A 26,129-nucleotide genomic window follows, 5' to 3' on the forward strand; every position below is an offset into this window, starting at 1 on the left:
ACAAAAAGAGATTACAAAATAATGCTACCATATGATCTCAGGATTACAAAAGAGATTTATACAGATCTATGGATAAAAGAAGAAAAAATCTACAAAATGTTAATAAGAGGTTACCTCTAGATTCTGGGATTATGGGTGACTTTTATTCTTTGTATTTTTTTCCTATTTTTACAATGCATATACATTACTTTGGTAGTCAGGAACAGTATTGCTGAAAACAAATAGAAGGCTATTTATAGCACACCCCTCCAAAAAAAAGGAAAAGAAATCAAGTTTACAGACCTGAGTTTGTAACATTTAGGGTGCCAAGGAAAACCAAAAATTTGCTGCCATGGCAAGTATAACCTTGTCACATCCTAAGACTCCAAAATCCATTAACCTTATTAATTTTTCCTAATATTTAAAATTCTACATAACCATATTTTTCTTTATCTGACTTACATGCATAGATCATTTACAGTAAAAAATAGTACATCCTAAATTTCTAAAAAGGCTCTTTAAAATTGTATATATGTGCTAATATTTCATTAGATTAATAACTGTATATATTTGTTACTTTATTGTATAATAAGTAATTATATATAATTTAATTATTAGGTTAATAACTCTAAGTTACTAACATTTAGTATTATATATTCTTTATCAAGAACAACTGAAAATATGTACTACCAGGAAGTAACAATCAAAATCCATGAACATTTTCTAATTAATGGGCTTCCTGAGGTAATAAAAGCTTTGTACAATTAACTTTGTACAAAGCATTATGAGAGACATAAAAAGAATTCCAAAAGCAACAGAATATATTCCTGCCTTTAAGGATGCAAAATATATCATAATGCTATAACATATGTAAAGAAATTAAAAAGGGACAGTATAGAACAATATGGAACACAGGATCAGCTGGATATCCTAGGACCTAAACTGTCAATCCTAGAAATGCCAGTCAATTCATAACATTTTTTTCATGTGTACATGGCACTTTAAGAAGACATCGATAGACAAAGTACTTATGGAATGAGAACCCTGAAACATTCCTCAGTTTCACAAACCAGAGATGGACTTATTCCTCTGACTCTTGTGGCTATTAAAAACAAAAATAAAATAAAACTTACCAGAAGATTAACAAAATGTTGATTTCTAGATATATAAAATAAATATACTTGTATAAAATAAAATACAAATTAAAAACTCATTAAGTTTACAAAGCAACTAATACAACTATTACATATCCATAGTCTTGAACATAATACCACAGATTCTAAGTCTATAGCCTATCTCTCTGACATTCTCTCCCCTTTTATTAATCCACCAAAATCACAAGGAACATTTTTCCAAGTATAAAGGGACAAAAGTCTACATTCAAGTTTTGGGCTTTATTTGGCACTAGAATTCAGCATGCCCACTAAGTTCTCTTTTTTTTTCCATCTAGTTTCTATCACACCTTCCAAGAAAAGATTGGATCTCACTCTCACAGAGCACTCCAACTAGCTCTGGATGCCTCAGTTAGAGAAGGATGGAAAGCTGGTGAGAAACAAGAGAATGTTTGTAAGAAAGCACTAGGATGAGTTCTTGAATTAATCCTGAAGAAAATTTGAAAGAACAGAAATCATCTAGCCTGGCAAGAAACTGACTAGGGAGCTTTTTACATAATTCTCATGTGAGCTGAGAAAATGTAAGCAACGCTTTTTAACCACATTCTATCCTTACCACCACTGCCTTAATTCAGGCCACCATCACTGTACCCCTGACTTGCTACGGGTACCTCCTACTTCTGACCCTAGTTTTGTCCCTTTCCAATCTACTCTCTACCCCACTGCCAGAATTATCTTTCTGAAATGGAATTCTGATTGCTTCACTGCCTGGCTTAAACAGTCACTCCCTACCACCCTCAAGGCAGAGTCAACACACCACACTCTAATTGCCTATTTGTCTTGTCTTTGGATTTTTTTTGGATCCTCTACTTGACTGTTAGTTCCATGAGAATGGTCAGTTTCAAATTCACAGCTGTATATTCCTGGCCCTAAAGCAGTGCCTACATAGTGGGCACGCACACACTTGTTGAATCAATGATGTATTAAGAAGGTCCTCACACTGAAAAATATTTAACAAACTTAACAACAGAACAAATTGCCAAAGAAAAGTATTAGATATTGCTTTTCCAAAGGCAATTTAAAACAAAGGCTTTTTTCTTTTTTTTCCTGTCTAGAACAGTTTAAGCATAGATTAGCCTGACGGGGATAGAAATAGGGCACACAAAAACTAGATGTCCTCTCAAATCTATTCCACACCTAAATTTAAAAAGAAGCAGAGGGGGACTTCCCTGGTGGTGCAGTGGTTAAGAATCCGCCTGCCAATGCAGGGGACACAGGTTTGATCCCTGGTCCGGGAAGATCCCACATGCCGCAGAACAACTAAGCCCGTGCGCCACAACTACTGATCCTGCGCTCTAGAGCCCACGAGCCACAACTACTGAGCCCACGTGCCCCAACTACTGAAGCCCTCGTGCCTAGAGCCAGTGCACTGCAACAAGAGAAGCCACCACAATGAGAAGCTCACGCACCGCAATGAAGAGTAGCCCCTGCTCACCGCAACTGGAGAAAGCCAGCACGCAGCAACGAAGACCCAACGCAGCCAAAAATAAATTAACTAATTAGTTAATTTAAAAAAAATAAAAAGAAGCAGAGGTATTTGCTGCATGGGAGGAAAGGGGAAGGAAAGAGGTGGTGAGAGCTGACTTCAGACTACATCTGGCACAGGGCCTCTTCCTCTCTGACTTCCAGTTAAGTCTGCCCCATACGATGCCCTGGCAGAGAGAAGAGGGCGGGAGGAGAGAAAATTGAGGTGATTCATAGATGTGGGAGTAGCTGCTTCCCTCTATTGCTACAGCTCCTGTCAGTGACCACACCCCACCCCCGCTTCTGCTGTCCCTGCTCTCAGTGGGTTCCAGTAAAATTGTTTCCTTACCTTTAGGTCTAGAGTGGTAATAGCTTCCTACTATCACCCTGGGAACCCCTGGTCCCTGGGTATGTCACATTCTTTACTGGTTCCCATAACCTTTCCCATATTTCTTTGAATAGTCCCTTCATTAAAATCACTTCAACATCCTAGCTGAGCACACTTTCTGTTTCCTGCCTGTGACCCTGATTGATAGTTTATGAACACAAACAGAAATAGCAGATTAATGGTCTCTTAAGATTTTAAGTTAACCGTTGATGTTTTACCCTTGCAAACATCCTATTTTCTAGTAATTTCTTTCAGTACAAATTAATTTTTTAATGTGGCAGTTGTTTTTTTCCAATTTCGTTTCCAGATTTTGTTTTACCTTCATATTCTTTAAACTTCATGATTTACAACTAAGTAACTGATTATCTCTGTAATTAGAACTACATCTTTGGATATCGGAAAACGTGTTTGAACAAACAGAAAATTTGCAATAGAAAAAATTAGAAAGTCCTCCTAGTACAACTAGAGAAAACTTTCCAATGATGCATACATGTAAAATTGCTCAATGTTTTAAAAAGTTGAAGGCCAAAAAGAAAACCAAGTGTATATATATATTTAAATATTTGGTAAATGATTGAACAATTGTCCATAGATTTAAAAATTATTCTAAATTTAATACAAATAGTTTAGTCTTATCAAGGGTAAAATACAGGTGTGTGGAAGCCTGAAGCTTATATAATTGGGTAAGGGGGGAACCTCTTTATGAAGGAAAAAAAAAGGTAGACTAAAAATAAGACTATGCATATAAAATTTGGTATAAGGCCATGAAGGACCCAAAGCAAGTTGAGGGCCCTGAAGCTTAAGTTTCATTAGCTTCAAGCTAAATCCACCTCTGGTTATAAAAACAAAAATCCTTTTTGTAATTCCTTCATCATTAAATTATGGTACTAATAATGTGTATAAAAGGAGAAATTTTAAACTTATTAATGAAAATCTGAACTCTTACTTGATACCAAATTTCAGTAATTTCAGTGATATGTTTGCCCCTTTTATACAGCAGCAATCATACAATTATGTAGTTATATAACCACACTAGAAGCAAAATGAACTTCGTAACTATATCTGATTCTAATTGACAAGACTGATAGCTTTTTAAAACTTTTTTTTTTAAAGAAGTGGCAGTGCTCCAGTTAGAATTCAAAGAAAATAGCTATAACTACATTAGGTGAAGAACTAAAATGCAATTCCTAGTAAGGTATCCCAGAAATGGGCAATCAAAATTAATCAAAAGTAAAACTCAGTTTTGAACAAACTGAGTTAGATTCATTACCATTTTTGCCATTACCATTCATTCAAAAGGTGCCTTTCCTCTTTCCAGAAAACAAAACTGAGAGGTCTATTAAACCTATAATCACCAGTTTACTTATTAAGAAATCATCTTAAAATAAGTACCTCTGTCAAATAAAAGTAGATTCTAAAACAAGGAAGCAGTAAGGCCTTTCTTATTTTGGCATTTAATTTCAAGTAGTCTTGGCTAATGTCACTCTTACTTACTGATCTCACTCCCTCCCACTGAAGAGAGTGGGAAGGGAAAGAAGGAAGAGAGGAAAAAGAGAAATCTTGGCTTCAAACGAAAAACCCAGATTATGTTGAGACATAGAGACAAAAGTGGGCGTTAAAACGAGCCATGCGGTACTGAAGATTAGGCTGCATGCTGCTGGCCCTTTGGGAAGGTGTGTGAGACCTGGGCACTCACGTACAGAATCCCCTCCCCTCTCCGGGAACTTAGAGTAGATTAAAAATTGGCCAGCCTGTTCTATAAAATGGTGAGTTTCTTCCTTATAGTGGTTCTGAAACAAGAGTGGAATGTAAAACAGGCACAGGTTGTCAGACGTCTATGAACCTGATTGAAAGAGAGAAATCAAGCTGAGAGGGAGAATGTCCTCTCTGGGATTCTGACACCTTTGAAAACTGGGACAAGAGTATCTTTTCCCTTCTTTCTCTTTACAACAATGGTATAATAGAGATGAACTGGGGCAGGAAATGATGACCCCTTCTCTTCAGATGACAGCCTTTGTTTCCATGACCGTACAGCAGCTATAAAAACGAGTTGCAAATATAGAAACAGGGTGGCTGATACTAAAATAATTTTAGAAAGTGTGGCTGAAAGCCTCTTTAAAAAGAAAAACACCTTTGTGCCAACCAAGTCTCACCCCCCTTTCCCAAAGATGAGTTAAATCAAAAGAAGGACAGACCATGCAAAATTTTTCTACGTTTTTAATGTAGTGAATTTCTGATGTTAAAATGGAGCAGCAGAAAGGTGACAACCAAAAAAGCGGCTCTTGTAGTCTAATCTCTTAAAATCCACACCCTTTCACCTTGCATGTGTGGAAGAAGAAAGAGCAGAAGATAAAATCACTTCCACCTGGACCACTGCTTTTCTTTATCTGTTAAAGGCACGTATATCACTCCCATCAGAGGTTTCATTTTGACACTGCCATCTTGTAGCTTGTCATACTGCTCCAACATCTGGTTTCCACCTGCAGGACCAACTGGCAATATCAATCTTCCACCAGGCTTTAACTGGTCTATTAGCTAAAAGAAAAAGAAAAGCACATACACACCAAGCTATAGATTTTATGTTAATAGTCATTTTATATCACTATACACAACTTTCAGTGTCCATGGGCAGAAAGCAGAAATGTACTTTATTTAGTACATACAGACTTCCACTGTTAAACCTGTTACTCAATTACCCACTCACTCATTTACCTACTGACCTTCCCTACTACAGTACAAATGCTCTGACGACAGGGACTGTGTCTTATTCATCTTTGTGCCCTTAGCATCTAACACAGTACCTGGTACAACTGCAGTGCTCAAAATGTTTGAGTTGAACCACATAATGTAGGACTATCCTCTTGGGAAGGTCAAAGGCAAGACAGGAATTTCAATTCCTGTATGCCTATTTTGAATCTTTATAGTTTGGAGGGGAGGAGGGGAAGTGTAGAAAATCAGCAAGGAATCCCTATCCTATCTAAGAATTTAAGGCATCACTGAACCAAAAATAAGGGAACCTTGGTTTTATGACTGAACTTAGGATTACTGGCACCATGACATGACGAAGGAAGGTAGGGCTGGAGTCTCTGCAGCATTAGAACGAGGACGCCCTGTCAATGAAGAACCAAGACTACTCAGTGAAAGCCCCTCTAGTCAGAAAATTTTTAAGTCGCATGTCACAATTTGAATGTAGCCTGACAGGTGACCACTGATCAAAAACAGTAAGGAAGAAACCTTACTTTGGATAGTATTATCCCAGGGAAGGGTGTCTTTAATTAAAATTTTTGTTGTCAGCAAGTCTACCTTATTTTTTCCCTTTTAATTTTTCTAAATGTCAAGGTTTTTAATGAAAAAATAGCAGACTTCTTCCCCCTACTCCAATCTTGCTCCCTAAATCCACTCATTTTAAATCCTTTTAGCTGTCTTCTTTTGTAGTGCTTACTTCTAAAGCATGTCTTTTATTTTTTTTAACTGAAATATAATTGGCATAAAAATATTGTATTAATTTTAGGTGTACAACATAAAGATCTGATATATGTATATAATGTGAAATGATCACCACAATAAGTTTAATTAACATCCATTATCACACATAGTTACAATTTTTTTTCTTGGTATTTTTTCCAAAAAAAAATTTTTTTTTTCTTGATGAGAACTTTTAAGGTTTACTCTCTTAGCAACTTTCAATTATATGGTATAGTATTAGTAACTTTGGTCACCATGCTGTATAATATTTCCTTTTTTATTTCAAATCATATGCTAGATGAGGACTAAGCTCTCATACATAAACAGCTGTCCCTCAGTATCCAAGGGGGATTGGTTCCAGGACCTTACTTCTGATACCAAAATCCGCAGACACTCAAGTTCCTTATATAAAATGGTATAATATTTGCATATAACCTATATATCCCATATACTTTAAATCATCTCTAGATTACTCATTATACCTAATACAATGCTAATACCATGTAAATACCAGGTGTGACAAATTCAAGTTTTGCTTTTTGGAACTTTCTGAAATTTTTTTTTCTGAGTATTTCGATCCATGATTCGTTGAATCCTTGAATGTGGAACCCTCAGATACAGAGGGCCAACTGTATTCTGCTCCTTTCCCCCAATCCAACCAATATCATAATTTTTTATTAAAACCATTTTCAGTTATGACTGTGTAAATGTAATTTGCAGCTGAGCCAAGAGGTACCCAATGATTGTTTCCTTTCTTATATAATAGCTGTTTTCCCTGCAGTTAAAAACTGAAGGTTTTTCTTTTTTCATTCACTTAATTTTCTTTGCAACTGTTTCTAAATCTTGGTACCCTCCCAGCTTCTTAATGAAATTTTCACACAGTCAAATCTATCTAATTAGTGCCTGCCTTCCTTTTTTTTTTTTTTAACTGCTCTTTTTTCTTTTTTGGTAGGCTCCCTTCTAGTACCTTCCTCCTCTGCTCTAAATCTGGACGGGTTATTCTCCAGGCCTGCTGCATAGCGTTCATACTGGGACTTCCTTTGCAATAATCCTGGAATCCTGGGAACTCTTACCACCTCTCTCTTGAACAAGATGTCCTACTTTCCTAGATACCATGGCTGCTTCTTTTCGGTTTTTCCTATGTCTCTCTACTCCCTCATTTTTTAATGATATAATTAAAGCAATTCCTCCAGAAGTATTCTGTGAAACAGTATGTGGAATATTTTTAAAGACAGAGATTGAGATGGGCAAATCTAAAATTATCTTTATTCTATGTATTTAGTGATATGTGTGGGTATAGAATTCAAGATTGGAAATCATTTTCAATTCAGAATTGTGATGGTTTGCCTCTGACTTTTTCATTCTAATGTTGCTTTTCTATAGTCTGATGCCTTTCTGATTACTGACCCTTAAACGGATTATCTATTTTGTTTTTCTGGAAACTTTTGGAATATTCTCTTTAGCTATAACATTCTGAAATTTCATGGTGATATTGTGGCTTTTTTTTTTTTTTTTAATTCATGGTACTAGGCACTCAATAGATCTTTTCAAACTATAGAATCATGTCTTTCAGTTCTCAGAAATTTTCTTAGGGCTTAGGGCTAACTGTTCCTCATAAAGAATTTCAAGTAGCAGCCCCTCTTTTCAGGCCAAAGCGTCATCTCTGGTTTCCAAGGTCCTGATGCCTCCAATTTCTAAGCTTTTTCTGAGTTCTGCAGAGCAAACTGCTTCTGCATTGATACCCCTCTCTGCAGTCTCTTTGGTTCAACTTCCTTTACCCTTCCAGGTCAGTTATTACTCTAACTGCTTTCTGTCTTCACACACTGTAGAGTTCAGGATTGAAGGTATAATCTCCTAGACAACTGAATATGGAGTTCGTGTTTCCGTTTCTTGTTTTTCTAGTTGTTTTGGGGTGATATCCAAAGGAGGCATAAACATCTTTATTCTCTTAAAACTGGAAAGCCCCTTCAGCATGCCTATCTTCAAATTTAATCAGATGTAAAGAGCCTCCCCACCCAACAATACTTCCAAGTGCTACTACAAATGTTCAAATTCATTCTGAGCTAAAGCCAGAAATACCCTTCGAGATCATCTTACGGTCTTAGTGGGGAAGATGAGCCCTGTACCCAAGACCTTTCATTTAAACACAGTTCTGTTTCAGATTTCAGTTGTTCCTACTAGGCTGCCAATATTAAAAAAAAAAAAAAAAAAAAAAAAAAGTTTAAAAAGTTAAAAAATCTACTGATCATGTGTTCATATATGAAAATTCATTACGTTATTCACTTATGACTTGTACACCTTTCTACATCATGTTAATACTTCAATTAAAATATGTTAAAACCACTGCTTTGGTCTTTTTTTCAAACAGATAACAGGGTCAGAGAAAACAGTTGATTTTCCTAAGGTCATTCAGCCAATGAATAACAAGTCAGTGACCAGAACAAATCCCCTAACTTTCAGCTTCTCATAACTGTGTAAACACACAAAAAAAACCACTTGCAGGTTGGGGAGTAGATGAGACTGGGCGGAAGAGACAGTGTCACTTTTAGCCCCTTGCCATCTAGTCAAGAACTATGAAAAAATCACATGTAATAGAAACCTAAGCCAAGGAATATTTGGGCTGACATAAGTTTATCAGAGTCTTACTAAAACGAAAACTCAATTTTGTACTTAAATATTTCCTTGACTACGTAATATATACTACTGGAATATCCTTCCCTCTCACTGCAACTATGCAAACCCTACTAGTCTTTAAGATTCAGTCCAAATTCCATTCCTGTAAGAAGTCTCCTTGACTATTCTATGCAACATACTCTCCCCCCCTTGAACTCCTACAGTACATGTTTTCTTTTCCCTTCAATGTCTATCATATGCTGATACATGTATGACACAGCTTTTCTAGAACATAAGGTTTGTGAGGATAAATGTATGACAAATACTTGCTGGTCTTACCCATGCACCTAACATAGTCTTGCACATTCTGGTATTTAACAATACACCAAGTGATTATCAGATCATGAACTCCAGAGGGACTGTCCCAATTCTATTGGTGTACTAGTTCTTAGCCGAATCAAATAGTGCTTTATATAAGACAGCCATGAGCTGGGGCTTAGCAATTTTCATGTCATTTATACAACTGTCTGCATATGAAAAAAAACTGCCTACTAACTGCAACTAAAATGCACACCGTTTCAATTTTTAAAAAGTTGAGCATAACTGTCAACCAAAAAGAAAAAAAAAGCACAACGTAACATAGATGATATTTCGAACATCAATAGAAGTCATTTCCTATAAATTTTTAAGAGCTTTAGTTGAATAAAGCATACAAACACAGAAAAAACCCAACTCACTGCCTGAGGCACAACTGGGGCTGCAGCTCCTACATGAATACCATCATAAGGGGCTTCTTCGGCATATCCCATTCTTCCATCCCCCACTGAAAGAAAAAAAAATGCTTTAAAAATCTGTTCAGACAGAACTACCCAGTGTGAAGAATTATAGGAGATTTAAAGCAGGGAAAGGATAGATTTTTAGATAAATGATGCTGGGACAACTGGATATTCAAAGAAAAAATAGATACTTGGACCCCTACCTCACACATACACAAAAATGAACGTCACAAAGGTCAAAGGTCTAAATGTGAAAAGTTAAAATGATAGTGCTTCTGAGAACTAATATAAGGACATATCTTCATGATTTCAGAGTACCTTAAACAGGATACAAAAAGCACCAGAAAAAAATTGGTAAGTCTGACTACATTAAAATTAAGAATTTCTATTTATCAAAAAAGTACAGTATGAGAGTGAAAAGGCAGTTCACAGAGTGGGAGAAGAGATTGATAATATGTATAAATAGACACAGGGCTAGTCTATAGAAGTCCTACAAATCAAAGAAAAATATACGTAACTCAATATCTGAATAGGCATTTCACAAAAGAGGAAATCCAAATGGCCAAACATATGAAATAGTGTTCAACCTCACTGATTAATAGGAAAATACAAAATTAAAATCACAGAGATACTGCCATACATTAAGTGGGCAAAAAGAAAAATCTAATAATACCAAGTACTGGTAGAGATGTGAAGCAATAGGAACCCTGATACATTACTGTTGGGAATGTAAGTTGGTTCAGTCACTTCAAAAAACAGTTTTTGCAGTATCTTTGGTCACTCTATGAACTGTAACAACACACCTACAGAAATGAGTGCTTGTATGATGAGTGTATGTAAGCATCTGGACTTACGTACATTGTGAATATATCTCCAAATCAGAAACAACCCAAAATATCCATCTACAGTAGCATTAATAAACAAATTCTGGTAATGTTCCTACAATAGAATGCTATACAGCAATAAAAATGAACTATATGCAAAAAGAAGGATGAATCTTACAGACATAATAATGAATAAAAGAAGTCATTCATCATAGAATATATACTGTATGGTTCCATTTAGCTGAAGTTCAAGATTAAATTAAACATCACTTATGGAAATGCAATTAGGTAGTAAATGCATAAAAGTAATAATACTAGTTACGACTAGGGAAAAGGGAGGTAGTCATGATGAGGAAAAAGCAAGCAGAGAACTTTCCAGGTACTAATAATGTTCCATTTCTTTTTTTTTTTTTTTTTTTAATTTATTTATTTATTTATGGCTGTGTTGGGTCTTCGTTTCCGTGCTAGGGCTTTCTCTAGTTGCAGCGAGCGGGGGCCACTCTTCATCACAGTGCGCGGGCCTCTCACTGTCGTGGCCTCTCTTGTTGTGGAGCACAGGCTCCAGATGCGCAGTCTCAGTAGTTGTGGCTCATGGGCCCAGTTGCTCCACCGCATGTGGGATCTTCCCAGACCAGGGCTCGAACCCGTGTCCCCTGCATTGGCAGGCGGGTTCTTAACCACTGCGCCACCAGGGAAGCCCAATGTTCCATTTCTTGATCAGTGTGGTGATTAAACAGGTGTTTGTTAAGCTTCACATTTATGTTTTATGCATATTTTGATGTCTGTTATTTTTCACAATATAAAATGTGCTCACATGGAAATGTGTCCATGCATACTGCTGAATGGAAAAAAGCAACCTAAAGGACAATATGTAGAGTAGGAGTCAATTTAAAAACCATGTGTGTGTGCAGTTTATTCATATGTACATTTATATGTCTAAAAAACTTCAGGAGGAAAAAGAGGGGCTTTTTTATCTTACACATCTCTGCACTGTTTAAATTTTTTATATTCGACACTTGTTACTTTGATACTACTTCTTAAAAAGCAATGAAGAAAGAACTCAACATGGCATTTTCTGAAATAGTTAAGTCATGTCACCCATGGTCAAGGTAGAACCAGTGTAACATTTTAGAGTAATTGCTTTTTCTTGCTTAGTACTTAAAAGTGAATGTTAAAAAAAATGCAATAATTAGCTCTGAGTATTATTTAGCTTGCATGGGATTTTTCTGAAAATAAAAATTCTCCAGAGAGGAAATTTTAAAAGTTTTCTGATACTTACCAACCAGTTGCACTCTCCCTGAAGACAAAAGCATTGGATCATCCTTTCTGACATTATTTACTGAGTCGTCTACTAGCTCTTTAATGTGGTCAATTCCTATGACTTTTCCACTAGGTCCAACCTGGAAGTGAAAGAATAATTCAGTAGTTCACTGGTCTAAGTTTATTTTTCTAAAGCGTCATTAAAGTATTTCTTTATCCAAAGTCATATTCTGCAATGAGAAATCAGGACAAATAAACAGCTTAAGCCTCCAACTAGATTGTTAAACACTCAGTTTATTATAAATTATTTGGCAAATACAACTTTCTCAACTATAACCCTCAAATGAATAATGATATTTCAGTAATTAAGAAGCTAGGATAAATTACAAAAACTTGTAATACTAAGAAAAATGATAGCTTTCTTCAATTTCTAATTTTTAAATCCAGGATCTTGAAGTGGGACTTAGCTACCAATATTAAATGGTACTTATTAGTGCAACCATTTTTTATTTAAATTCCATTTAAAAGTGTGATTTTAAATATTAAAATGTTACATAAAAAAATTTTTTATAGGGATTTCTATACCTGATTCTACTGCCACATGTGGGAAATATAAAAATACATAAGGCCCCAAGTATAAATATTAATTGTAAAACAAATTTAACACAATAAAGACTCTGAAGTCAGACCACCTGTGTTCACATCTAGGTTTCACCACTTACTTACAACTATATAACCTTGACAAGTTATTCCATCAATCAGGTTCCTCAACTGTAAAATGAGGAGGAAGGGGGTACATACCTTATAAATCATGTGAGGAGTAAATAAGAGAATACAGGAAAAGCATTGAGAACACAGACTAACACATGGTAAATGTGTGAAAAACACTGATTAGTATCATTTTCAAAAAGATAACTCAGAAATCTAATGATATTTTAAAAAATGATTATGCCTCTGAAACCATAAACATGTCAAGTATAGAGAACAAGTCATTAATTAAATACCATTTCTAGTATATGGTTACATCCCATTAGTGAGTGTTTAACTTGTACAAAACAAGTCAAACAACTGAAAAGAAATATCTGAATCCTTATTGTGTGCCTGGCACTGTTCTGGATGCTTAGGATACATCAATGAAAAAAAATCAGACAAAATTCCCACCTCTCTGGAGCTTACATTCCAGTAGTCTGCCAATTACATATTCATAGCAAATTAAATGGATTCTAGTCCTAAAGGATCCATAAATCCTAACTTAACTAAACCATACCCTTCCAAGCTGGCCTACAGGTACAAGATTTTTCATAATCAACCTGATTTGATTATCTGAACACAGATAAACCTTGACTTCAAGGTGCCTGAGTGGGCCTCCAGACTTATACCCTGGGTAGTCATTTACCAGATAAGCCTCTGATGATAAAATCTGAAGTATAACAAACAACGCATTTTTATAAGAGCATTTTTCTTAATGGAAAAAAAGCTCTCCTTCAATCCCAATAAACCTGTAGGAGTGTTTGGAAATCAGGCTGTATTTTGTTCTGCCAGAAGAGTACTTGGAAGACTGAAGTTTGGGAGCTACTGGTTGCCACTTTGTGATCACAGAGAAGAGCATATCTGAAAATGAAGCCAACATGTGGAGGAAAGCAAAGTCAAACCAAGAACCAGAGAGAAACCCATTGTCCATAACAACATTTGATCTTCTTCTGAATCCAGCCATACAAGAAGTCAGTCAGATATACCTCTAGACTTTTCCATTATATAAACCAAATAAATTCCCTTCAAGTTCTGCCACTTTGACTGAATGTTCTGTCACTTCAACAACAACAAAAAGAAATCCTAAGTGATACATATTCTAACTGCTATCTTAATAGAATTTAAAAAGGAACATAGAAAACCTTCGAAAACTGCTAGTGAAAACAATACACAGCCAAATCATATAATATGCTTCTGTTGGGGTCAGAATGGTAAATAAAGCTCTTACCATACGTGCAAAACATGCAGTAAGGATTCCACTTCCAGATCCTACATCAAGAGCTTTAGCTCCTTCATGCAATTGATCAAATAGAAGTTCTAGTGCATATGCATGCTGCCAAAAGAAAACAAAGCAAGTATTCATTTTTTTTTCAAGACTCTATAAAGTATATATACCATGGCATACAAATAAAGTTGCTAGCTTGTCACCAATTTTTCTACTATTGTCATCTACCAAAACAATGAAAACATAACATATTATATACTTATATCTACACAGGAATTACATATAAGAAAATTCTTGTTTGATTAAAATTCTTGTGTTTTAGATAAAGTGTTCAGTAATTTTAGATCTCCAGTGTGCGAATTTTTTAAATTTAATTAATTCAAAGTCAAAAGCTACAAAAAGATTTACAGTGAAAAGTCTGCATCTCACCCCTATCTCCAAACAGTCTCACTCCCTAAAGGCAACCAATGTTACCAGTTTCTAGTGATTTCTTCCAAACATATTCACTTCATGCATATATAAGCAAATACATATGCATTTATAAATTTATTATACCTTGAAGGAGCTTCCTTATCACTATTTAAAGTGTGTTCACTCTTTTTTAAGGCTGAAGAGTATATTTTTGTATGAATGTACTGTAGTAATAAATATACCTGATGAGAGATATTTAAGTTAGCTTCAATCTTCTATAACAAAAGAGATAAAATAATCTTAAGAGGTGTACCTGTAAGATAATGTAATAACCTTTTTAATAATCTTATGAAGTATATCTATAGGACAAATTCCTACAAGTGGAATTAAGGGGGCCAAACGATATATATTTTTATATTTACAGTATATATAAACGACAAATCAAATAAAATCATGTTGGTTATACTTTGGACCAAACCAAGAAATAAAGCCTTCTCTACTCCATCCTCTTTATAAACTTACATTTTAGTGCTTTTCCAAAATATGAGGTTAGAATTAATAAATGTTATCTCAAAAGCTGTCCTTAAATGCCTGGTATATTCATTATTAAAAATCATCAGATCCAGTAGCAATAAGCACATTCACTATCAGATCTTGGTTGATAAAAATACATATCCATGAATCCATAGTGACAGTAAGTAAATACATCCTTCCATACATACATAAATGGAGAATAAGGAGAAACTGTTCTCAACTGTTTTTGTTTTGTTTTTTTTAAGTTAGGGGTTTTTTTTTGTTTTTTTTTGTTTTTTTTTAATTAATTAATTCATTTATTTTTGGCTGTGTTGGGTCTTCGTTTCTGTGCGAGGGCTTTCTCTAGTTGCGGCAAGCGGGGGCCACTCTTCATCGCGGTGCGCGGGCCTCTCACTATCGCGGCCTCTCTTGTTGCGGAGCACAGGCTCCAGACGTGCAGGCTCAGTAATTGTGGCTCACGGGCCCAGTTGCTCCGCGGCATGTGGGATCTTCCCAGACCAGGGCTCGAACCCGTGTCCCCTGCATTGGCAGGCAGACTCTCAACCACTGCGCCCCCAGGGAAGCCCTCAACTGTTATTAAATATAGATGAAATGATGAACTTAGAAAACTGCCATTTGGCAACCATTTCAGTAATAACTGATTGAGGCAAAAAATCACAAATGGATGCTAAAACTAGTGTATTATCATTTGAAGAGTAACAAGATACTTACATACTCTCAAAGTGTTTGCCCCAGACACTTATTAATTACAAAAGGGAAAAGTAGTAACTTTACAATGGAGTTGAGAAGTTTCTTGGTGGAGAAACCTGATTGACACGACCTCAGTCAGATGATTAGAGTTAATATCACCAATAATGGGACACTCTGACATCACATGACATCTGCTAAAATACATCACTTCTGGGATATTCCAGGCAAAAATGCATAACTCATATCTAATCAAGAGAAACATTAGACAAACCTAAATTGAGAGGCATTCTATAAAATAACTGGCCTATAACATTCATAAACATTTTCAAGACCATAAAAGAAAAGACTGAGGGATTGTTCCAGATTAAAAAGACAAGGCAGTTGAATGAAACTCCTGATCTGCAACTTTCTTTTCCTATAAAAGACATTATTAGAACAACTGATGAAATCTAAGGTCTGTAAATTGGCTAAGTGTTTAATCAATGTTAATTTCCTGATTTGGACAACTGCACTGTGGTTATTTAAGTGAATGTCCTATTTTTAAAGGTAAAGAGCATTCTGCCTGCAAATTACTCCTAAAGAGTTCATGAAAAAGGAAATATATATATATACGTATATATATACGTATATATATATATATATATATATACGTATATATATATGTATATATATATATGGGGGAAGGGAGAGAGGGAGGAGAGAGAAAGAATAAATGATAAAGCAAATGAAGTAAAATGATAACATTTGGGGAATATGGGTAAAAAGTATACGGGAATCATTTGTACTATTCTTAGAACATTTCTGTAAGTCTGAAATTATGCCAAAATTAAAAAAAAAAATTTTTTTAATCGTCAGAAACAGCTAACATTCAAAATGGAGGATAGAATGGAAACTCCCTATTCTGGAAAACTAACTTAGGTGATAAAAGCTAGAATACTGGTTACCTTGAGGATAGAGGCTGACTAAGAAAAGAGGCCTTTCTGACTGAGGGAGCCTCTTAGGGTGCAGGAAATGTTCTGTATCTTGATCTGGGTAGTGGTTACATATACATACACACGTAAACATTCATCAAGCTGTACACTTAAGATGCGTGCACTTTATTGTGTGTATATTATAATTTAATAAAAATTTTTTGAAAATACTATTTATTCCAATCACTAAAAGTGGAGAATCAGACATTTATGTACCTCCTGATGTGATGAACAGAAGAATCATTAAGGAGTTTTCTTGAAAAGAAAAATAAGGAACAAGTTAAACACCGCTAGGAAACATTTAACCAAGTTCAGAATATGGGAAATTCTATAGGATAAATGAACAAATTTTGTCAATTAATAAATGGCATTTTAAAAAGGGGGACTGTTAAAATTAAAAGAGACTAAAAAGAGTAAAAAAGACTAAAAAGGTGCAATGTAAGGCTCTTGTTTGGATCCTGATTTAAACAAATCAGCTGTAAAAGAATTTTCTGAAACACCTGGCAAAGTTTGAACACAGACTAAATATAAGATAATACTAAGGAACATTGCTAGTCATGATATGGTATTGTAGTTGTGCTTTTAAGTCTTTCAGATTTATACTATTTAGGGGTAAAATAATATTAGGTTTGGGATTGCTTTAAAATATTTCAGCAAAAGAGAAACAATTATATAAGACAAGATTAGCAAATTGTTGGTAATTACTGAAGTTGGGTGATGGCTACTTGAGCGTTCATTATATTATTCTATTTGCATGTGTGGTGTTGAAAATTTTCCATATTAAAAAGTTAAAAAGAAAAGACGTTAAGGTTATCTTTTTCCACAATTAACGTAAAAAGGGGAGAAGGCCATTAATAGATGTAGCCTCATATAATCCGAGGATTTTCAGACCATGTTCCAGAAAGTCATTAAGGTTCCACAGAACCCCTTTAGGAGTAACACACAAATGTAGACCAGTGGTTGGTGTGTTTGGGAAAAGGGTAACAGAGAAATAACTAAAATTTTCAATTTTTCATATAGATTCTTTTGCAAAGAGCTTCTTGCCTAATGAGTGGAAACCACTAGTACTATGAAAAAGAATCCTGGATTAAGTGTTCAAAGTACTGGATTCTACTGGTTCTGCATTTATTACCCCTTGACTTTGGAAATTATTTTTAGCTCATTGTTCCTCAGTTTCCACATCATTAAAATAGAGAGAAAAAAGTTGTTCCTATTCTGCCTTCTCCATAGCAGTACCATTGTGAACAAAAGTGATGAAGTATGAAAGCACTTTATAAATTCTAAAGGATTTATGAATAAAAGGTATAATATTCACATTAATGAAAATTCAACCATTACAGCTCAATGACCTGATGCTGCTATTCTTTAAGATACTTCAAAGTCATTTGTGAAGGTAAAATTAACAGTTAGTTGATCTTTTACTTCCATTTAGTGTATTTTTGGAAAAACTCTCTCTTAGGAAATCTTGCATATAACTGTCAAATAATCAGTGGCTTCCCTCTTTTGCTTGGTTAGAGAACAAAATGACTTGGTTAATCAAAAAATTCTGGTTACTACCTTCCTTTCCCTTTTCTCCTGGTATCCTGTCCCTTCTATTCCCTTTCTGAACAAGTCGATCCTAAAGCCATTAAGTTGGGCTGAGTAAGGTAGTTGCCCATACCCAGGTGGCAGAGAGAGTAGCTGCAGTGTCCAGTTAGAAGTGTCAGAGCCCAAGCAGGATGAGGAGGGCATCTGTGTTCACACAGGGAAGCAGATCCAAACAGGAGTCAGAGTCCAAGCTAGACGAGGAGGATTTCTGCACAACACAGTGGACCAGTGCCAGGTGTCAGACATAAATGATGGAGGATGGGGTGGTATGAGAAGGGTCGGGGGAGAAAGTGACAGCAGCGGGAAATTGGCTATATACAGTCGGATTGATCAAATAAATAAATATATCAAGGAAAAAGGAACCATGTTTTTCACTGTTAGAAGTTAAATATGGAAAGGGAAAAGACAGGAAACCATGCATACTGATATAAATAAATAAATAGGGAACAGACACAGAATCTCAAAGTACCCCCTCACAAAATAATTATTAATTACAAAAGCCAAAAACAGTAACTCTACAGTGGAGAAGGCTGGCAGACACCACCTTTAATCAAGTGAACAACATCAGTAATGGGACAAATCAAAATTGTATTGTGATACCATGTAATGAAAACCCAGCATCACTTCTGTGATCTTCCCACCAAAGAGGCATAACCTGAATGGAATCATGAGGAAACGCTAGACAACCCAAACTGAAGGACATCAACAAAATAACTGGCCTGACTTCTTCAAAAGAGTCAAGGCCATGAAAGTCAAAGAAAGGCTGAGGATCTGGTTCAGATGGAAGGAGACTAAAAGAGCAGTGGTTCAGCACTGGATCCTTCTGCTATCAAGGACATCATAGGGACAACTGGAAAAACTGAAAAGGAGTCTGAAGATTAGATGGTAGTAATGTGTCAGTGTTCATGTCCTGGTTTTGATGGTTATGTTTTGGTTGTATAGCAGAATGTCCATTGTAGGAAATACACTACACCCTCAAGTATTCAAGAGTGATGGGGCATCATTTCAGCAACTTACTCTCAAAAGGAGTAAAGAAAGGTTCGTGACAGTGTCCTTGCAACTTTCCCATAAGTTTGAGATTGTTTCAAAAATTTTAAAAATATCTGACTAACCTTACCTTTCTTTGATGCTTCAAAATGATACAGTGGAATACTATCTCTGAATCATCATTATGAACATCAACCAGTGGAACTAGAAAGTGTTAGTTAATGAGGTTTCATTGAGACACATTGGATTAACTTTTACTGAGGAAACTACTGGGGACATTTTATTTAGTCAAAGCTATTATTCTTAGACAAGAGGCTTAGCCCGAAGAATGGAGTCTCTAATAGAGAGTTCGTGAACTTTTTTCAGGAAGAAGCTTTCATTGGATTTTTTAAAATGATCAGTATCCCCTGAAAGTTTAATAATTTCCATTAATAAAATAACAAGTATCATATTTGTATGAAGTAATCAAAGAAGCAAAATAACTCCTGTAACACCTGGGCTTTCCTGAGTCCAAAAAATGAAAGGACTAGAAGGGACTTCTTTAAGGTGCCAATCCCTAATCTATAGGCAGTACTGTCCCAACTTAATTCCAAAAGAAACTCAGGAATGTTTTTTCAGTACTACATTTGCATAAGATTTGTTTTTTTTAAAGAGGGGTATGCTAAGTTATTATTAAAGTCCCATTCAGATTTAAAATGTCAAGGCCTTCAATCACAATTATTAGCTTTTTACATGCTTTAATCACTACAGCTAATATTCTTCTGGATAATCCAGGCTCATCTCTAAATCTAAAAATTAAGTTTTTTAAAAGTTCATTTTTATAATTATGAGAAATTTCAAACCCACAGAAAATACAATGAACATCCTTTTCTCCTCATACAGTCACCAACTATTTATACCGTGCCATACTATGTTACCAAGCCATCTGAAAATATGCTGCGGACATCATAATACTACACTCCTAAACACTTCAGCACGCATCTGCCAAAAAACCAAACTAGGACATCCGCCTTTGCAACCACATCACCATTACCACACTCAAGAAACTCATTAATTTAGTGTCATCCAACATAAACACCACACTCAAATTTCCTCATTTGTCTCCCAAACCTCCTTTACAGCTGTTCCCCCCACCAATCCATTCAAAGTTCATGCACTGCATATGCCAATCTAGAATATTCTCCCCCAACTCTGTTCCATCCACCACTTTCCTTTGTCTATCAGAACACTGACTCCTTTTAACAGACCTGTCCAGTTGTCCTACAAAATACCACAAACATTCTAGATGTGTCAATTTCCTCATGGTTAGATTTAGATCAAAGAACTTGAGCAAGAACACCACACAGGGCTTGCAGGGCACCTCCTATTGCATCACATCAGGATGCACATAATACTGGACCATCTCACTACTGGACTGGCCAAGCTCAACCACTCAGTAAATGTGGTAACCACTAGATCACTCTATTTTCAAGGCATATTTTTCTCTTTGTAATTAACAAGTAATAAGTCGAATAATAATTTCAGACTACATGGATATTTTTGTTCCCCAACAACTTTCCTCTTAATGGTTTTAGATTAATTGATGATCTTTGCCTAATTCAATTATTACACTGATAATTACAAAGAACTGATTTTTAAAATTCTATTATTATTTCCACACTTAATTGGTATTCTTCTGTTCTTCATTTTTTTCCCATCTTGCTATTTTTTTTTAAAATCCCTATGGACTCAGAGATTTTTGTTTCTGAATTCACTGTGTTATAATCCATTATCTTCACTATCTACCATTTTTTGATTCTCAAATTGTCCCCAGTTTGGCTTCTGGGAGTCTCTTTAAACCTGCTCCTATGTCCTCCTGACATTACCCCATTAGCCTCTGAGTACTTCTTCACTTTCTGGAATTTAGTCACTTTTCCATGAAGCTCTAGTCTCTTTTAGCAAGAAAGGGAATTTGGGGTTCAATATCTGGATGCTAAATATGTTCACTGCTACCAGGACATCATTTCACATTTTTCTGTAAGTAAGACTTTGGAAAATATTCCAGGGTTGTAGGTACTTCCAAACCTGTGACTTTGAGGTTCATTAAATGCAGATATAGAAATGGTCAATAACCACGTGAAAAGATGCTCAACATCATTATCACTGGGGAAATGCAAATCAAAACCACAATGAGATACCACTTCATAGCTACCAGGATGGATAAAATAAATAAAACATACAATAACAAGTGTTGAGAAGGAAGTAGAGAAATTGGAAACCTCATACATTGCTGGCGGGGTTGTACAATGGTGCAGCCACTTTGGAAAATAGTTTGGCGGTTCCTCGGAATGTTAAACACAGAATTACCATATGACCCAGCAGATTCCACTCCCAAGTATATACCCAAGAGAACTGAAAACATATGCACACAAAAACCTGTAAACTAATGTTCATAGTAGCATTATTCATAGTAGCTAGAAAGAGGGAGGAACCCAGATGTCCATCAACTGATGAATGAGTAAACAAAACGTGGTCTATCCATACAATGCAATATTATTTGGCAATAAAAAGAAATGAAATACTGAAGCATGCTACAACATAGATAAACCTTGAAAATATTGTGCAGAATATAAAAAGCAGTCATAAAAGGCCACATATTGTGTTATTCCATTTATGTGAAATGTCCAGAATGACATAGAAACAAAAAGCAGGTTAGTAGTTGCCAGGACCTGAAGAATGAGGGATGGGAACTGACTGCTAAACAGGTATAGGGGTCCTTTCTGAGGTGATGAAAATGTTTTGAAATGAGATAGTGGTAATGTTTGTACAACTCTGAACAGACTAAAAACCACAGAACTGTATACTAAAAAGGGATAAATTACATCTTAATAAAGCTATTATTTTTGTTTAAAAATGCACCATTTGCTGTGGAGTTAGTGCCATGTCTCATTTGGTGGTGAACTGGACACTCAGCACCACACTTCAGAGAAAAGAAAAATTTCATGCAGTGTTTCCCATTTATCTGAAAAACACCCCTCCAGGCAATTTCCCAAACATGTTGGGTACCAATTCTCTAAAATAACTTTTATGATTAAACGAATACTTCCATATACATTTTTCTTTTTAAGTAGCACTTCAAACTGTATTCAGGGATCTTAAGACTACAATTTTTTTGTTAATCATTAATTTCTTTGACTAGGTAATGCGTACAAAAACCACTCCTACTCCATAACTAAAAGAAAAACTCTAAATACTCTTCTGCACTCTACTTTTATGATGTTTCTTGAAGATCTTGCCATATTCGTATTTACAGAACTTTATTCATTTCACTTCACAGTATTTCACTGTATGTATCTACTATAATTTATTAACCATCCACTATTAGTGGACTATTAGTGATTACTGTTAATTTTTTATTATAAATAGTGTACCAATAAATATCCTCAGTTATTTTGTACTTGTGCAAATATATTATGGGATAAATATCTTGAAATAAAACTGGAGAGTCTAAGGTATATTCATCTCACATGTTTTAGCTATTGCCAAATTGCCTTCCAAAAACACTATCAATTTACTTTCCCAACCAAAAAAATAATTTAACTGTCAGTTTCCCTTTTCTAATACAAAGTAATAAACTTTTGATTTCTGATGATAGGAGAAAAATGGTACTTTATTGTAGTGCTAATTTGCAATTTACTAAATATAAGTGAAGATGACATCTTTTCATTTGTTTAAATGCCAATGTCATTTGTATTTCTTTTTCTATGAACTACATTCTTGTACTTTACCCACTTCCTTTTGGGCTTAGTAGTATTTTACTTCTTAATATATAGGATACACACATACACATGTGTATATATGTATTCCATATATGTAAATATACGGAGATTTGCCATATACTGTCATATGTATTTCAAATATTTCCCTCAGTTTTTTCCTCTTTTGATTTTGCTTATATTTTCCATCTACAGAAATCCAAGATTTTAATGTTTCAAAATATTGAATATATCAGGTTTTTTAATGGCTTCTAGGTCTTTTGTTATGTTTAAAAAGTCATTTTTATTAAATATTTATAAATACATTGCCTATTTTTTTCTTTGAATAAAATTATTAGTTCACTGTGAATATACATGTAGAATTTATTTTAGTATAAAGAAGGCTTTAAGTTTAAATAAGAGTTTCTCCAACCCGAAATACTTGCAGAGAATCAGAAAAGCTATTGTTCTTTTCACCAAAAACCAATAGAGCACTGATTCAAATAACTGACATTTAAAACCCAAGAAAATTCGCAACAGATTAAAAGTGCTAAGTAACTTAAAACAGGTCCTTCTCAGAGTTATACAGCTTCATAACTGCTATACGTGACCAGTCCCTAATGAATTATCCAAAAAAAATATGAAACATTATTCAACTTGAGATTTCTTTAATATGTCTATTATATTTTAAAAATATTCTCTCCCTTAATTAACTCACCTCTAAGTAAATAACCTTTTATATCCAATTTTTTTATATACAATTTTTACATGATTAGATACTAATGACAACCACCAAAAACTTTAATGAGTTTCTACCAAAAAGAGTTCCTTCTACACATCTTGTATTAAGAATAAGATTATTCTTATTAATTCATTACCAATTTACATAATTCATAGATGATAAAACTCATATAATTAAAAGTTAAAAATGTTCTTTAAACCGTTTTTACTGAAGAAAAGCACTCTTAGAGGAAAAATGTGATCCATTTGTACCCAAATGACCAAAGTTAACTTACCATGTGTGGAGCACTGATTGTTGCTTGGAACCCTGCAAAAGAAGAAGAGAACTACTGATACATTCAGCTGTAAAAACATATGAAATGCTCCATGTCATTCCTTTTCTAACACCCATAAGTTGTTTTTCATAATAATTATTTTCACTTTTATGATCTCAAGAAATAAAACTCTTATTTTGTACTTTACAGTGCTGTCATGCACAGTTAAAAATTAGAAAATATAATCATGCCGAAGGCTAGCATGCCCAGTACAACAGTCCCACAATTTCCAAAACTTTCTTCTCCCACATAGTTAGTTAAGGAAGACTTTCATTAAGTTGAGTTGATATTTTATGATGTTTTTTCTTTAGATTTATAAAAAGAAAATAAGCTTCCATATATCACAGAGTATGCAAAATCCTTGCAAAATTACATGGCTTCATATTTTTGGCACCTTAAAAAAAACTAAAACTGGCAATCAGAGCAGCTTAAGAGACTAAGAAGCTACTTCAATTTACTCTTTACACTATCAACTAATGTTAATTAAAACAATCTTTTCTCCATTTTTAGCTTTTAGTTTTTTCTTCCAGTGTTGCTCTCTCAAAACTTATTTACCTGCTTCTGCGTCTGAAGCAATTTTCACTGAGCGGTGGTAGCAGGTGCCTTCGGGGTTCAGAAGCTCCCCAGGATCTTCTCTGCTGACTGTTAAAGTGCTTCAAAAGAAGGCAGCACGGCAGCTGGCCCACAGAATCCTGAGGCACTTCTAAGCCTCAAAGGCGCCCACTGCCAAGGCTCAGCAGTTCAGCAAAACCTGCTTCAGGAGAAGGAGTTAAATATGGAACTTTCTAAAAACAAGCACAAACCAAAAAATTCAGGGCAAGTGAAGCAGAGAAGTCAGTAATAATTTAGTTACACATTCCCTTTAATACTGATTTTTAAAATTGATGCTAAGGCAAAAACCAACCTTAGTCAACACTGAAGACCCTAAAGAAAAGTCAGCACATAGCTTAAACTGTAAGTTTTCATTTAAAGTATGTTTTAAGAGTATTTTTATAGAATTCTTATATGTATCGTTTAAGAAAATAGAAAAGACACTTCATATATAACATCATTTTATTAAACTGGGTGAGTTTGGGATTATGAAACTTACTAAGGCATAAAACTCAAATTAGCAAGGTACTAGATACACATCTGGGTCCCAGCCTATTTTTACTTACAAAGATTACAGAGTAAATGAGTAAAATTTGTGACGTTTTCAGAAATCCAAAGCTTACCTATTGATTGTGGAGAATCCATATAAGGGTTACATTTTGCATAGTGAGAGCGGTCTGTGGCCAGCATTACTTCAAATACTTTATCTGTCTTGATGATTCCATTTTCTGGAATGAATGAGGCAATATTTTAAGCTGGAAGTGGCATCATCAGACATATTTTAGAATAATTATTCTGGCTACACTGTAGAGACTATATTGGAAGAGAGCAAAATTGAAAGTTGTTGCAATGGCTCAGGTAATCACAACCTGGTCTTTCATAATGAAAGTAAGGATGAAGAAAAGTAGAAGGATCTGAGTTATATTTAGTAGGGAATGTATACCTGACTGACTACATTTGGAGGTGGGAGGGGGGTAATGGTTGAAATGTTGATGTCATATACTGATTTGCGAAATCCTAGACAAGGATCAGAGCTAAGGAGAAAAAGGACAAGTTATTTATTCAGTTAGGAGCTATGGACCATACACATGGAGATATACAGCGGTCAGTTGGACAAATGGATCTGGGGCGCAGGAGAAAAACCTACAACAGAGATATAAATTACTAGTTGTACAGATGGCAACTAAAGCAATGGAAGTGAACTGAAGTGGCCAGGTAAGAATACACAAAAGTGTACATTTAGGAGAAATGCAAAGGAAGTAGAGCCTTCAAAGATTATGACAAGGAGCAGCCACCAGAGGTAGATGAAAATCAAGCAGATATACTGTTACAGAGCCCAAGAGAAACAAATTTGTCAAGAAGGAAAGCAAGGTCAATACGGTCTTCCCTCAGTGTCCATAGGGGGTTGGTTCCAGAACCCCAGCAGATACCAAAATTTGTGGATGCTCAAGTATCTTATATAAAATTGCATAGTTTTTGCATATAACCTACGCATCTCCTCCCATATACTTTAAATCATGGTTAGACTACTTATAACACCTAATACAATGTAAACGCTATGTAAATAGTTGCCAAACATGTGGCAAATTCAAATTTTGCTTTTTGAAATTTTATGGAAATTTTTTTTTCTTCAAATATTATCAATACACAGTG

The 26,129-nt window shown here is 35.0% G+C and overlaps 2 protein-coding genes across 10 annotated transcripts in view; one reads left to right on the forward strand and one right to left on the reverse strand.

The window, feature by feature from the left end:
- Positions 1-9,805, forward strand: part of LRP11 (LDL receptor related protein 11) — a 63,981-nt gene extending 54,176 nt beyond the window's left edge. For 3 of the 5 annotated variants that reach the window (XM_082405497.1, XM_082405501.1, XM_082405502.1), the window contains one exon: positions 1,430-3,105. In XM_082405497.1, the coding sequence (XP_082261623.1) occupies positions 1,430-1,488 (59 nt within the window). In that variant the 3' untranslated portion in view covers positions 1,489-3,105. Of the gene's footprint in view, positions 1-1,429; positions 3,106-7,420 lie in introns of those variants that run through there. The other 2 variants (XM_082405500.1, XM_082405504.1) reach the window with 2 other exon arrangements.
- The window catches only part of PCMT1 (protein-L-isoaspartate (D-aspartate) O-methyltransferase), a 46,811-nt gene that overhangs the window by 3,422 nt on the left and 17,260 nt on the right, over positions 1-26,129 (reverse strand). For 4 of the 5 annotated variants that reach the window (XM_082405549.1, XM_082405548.1, XM_082405547.1 and 1 more), the window contains exons 2-7: positions 25,100-25,204; positions 23,847-23,878; positions 13,920-14,024; positions 11,961-12,081; positions 9,819-9,904; positions 5,369-5,538 (exon numbers count right to left, since the gene is read on the reverse strand). In XM_082405549.1, the coding sequence (XP_082261675.1) occupies positions 5,369-5,538; positions 9,819-9,904; positions 11,961-12,081; positions 13,920-14,024; positions 23,847-23,878; positions 25,100-25,204 (619 nt within the window). Of the gene's footprint in view, positions 1-5,321; positions 5,539-9,818; positions 9,905-11,960; positions 12,082-13,919; positions 14,025-23,846; positions 23,879-25,099; positions 25,205-26,129 lie in introns of all 5 variants that reach the window. The other variant, XM_082405550.1, reaches the window with a different exon arrangement.

This window comes from Balaenoptera borealis (assembly GCF_965194805.1).
Source record: "Balaenoptera borealis genome assembly, chromosome: 9".
NCBI classification, from domain to species: domain Eukaryota; kingdom Metazoa; phylum Chordata; class Mammalia; order Artiodactyla; family Balaenopteridae; genus Balaenoptera; species Balaenoptera borealis.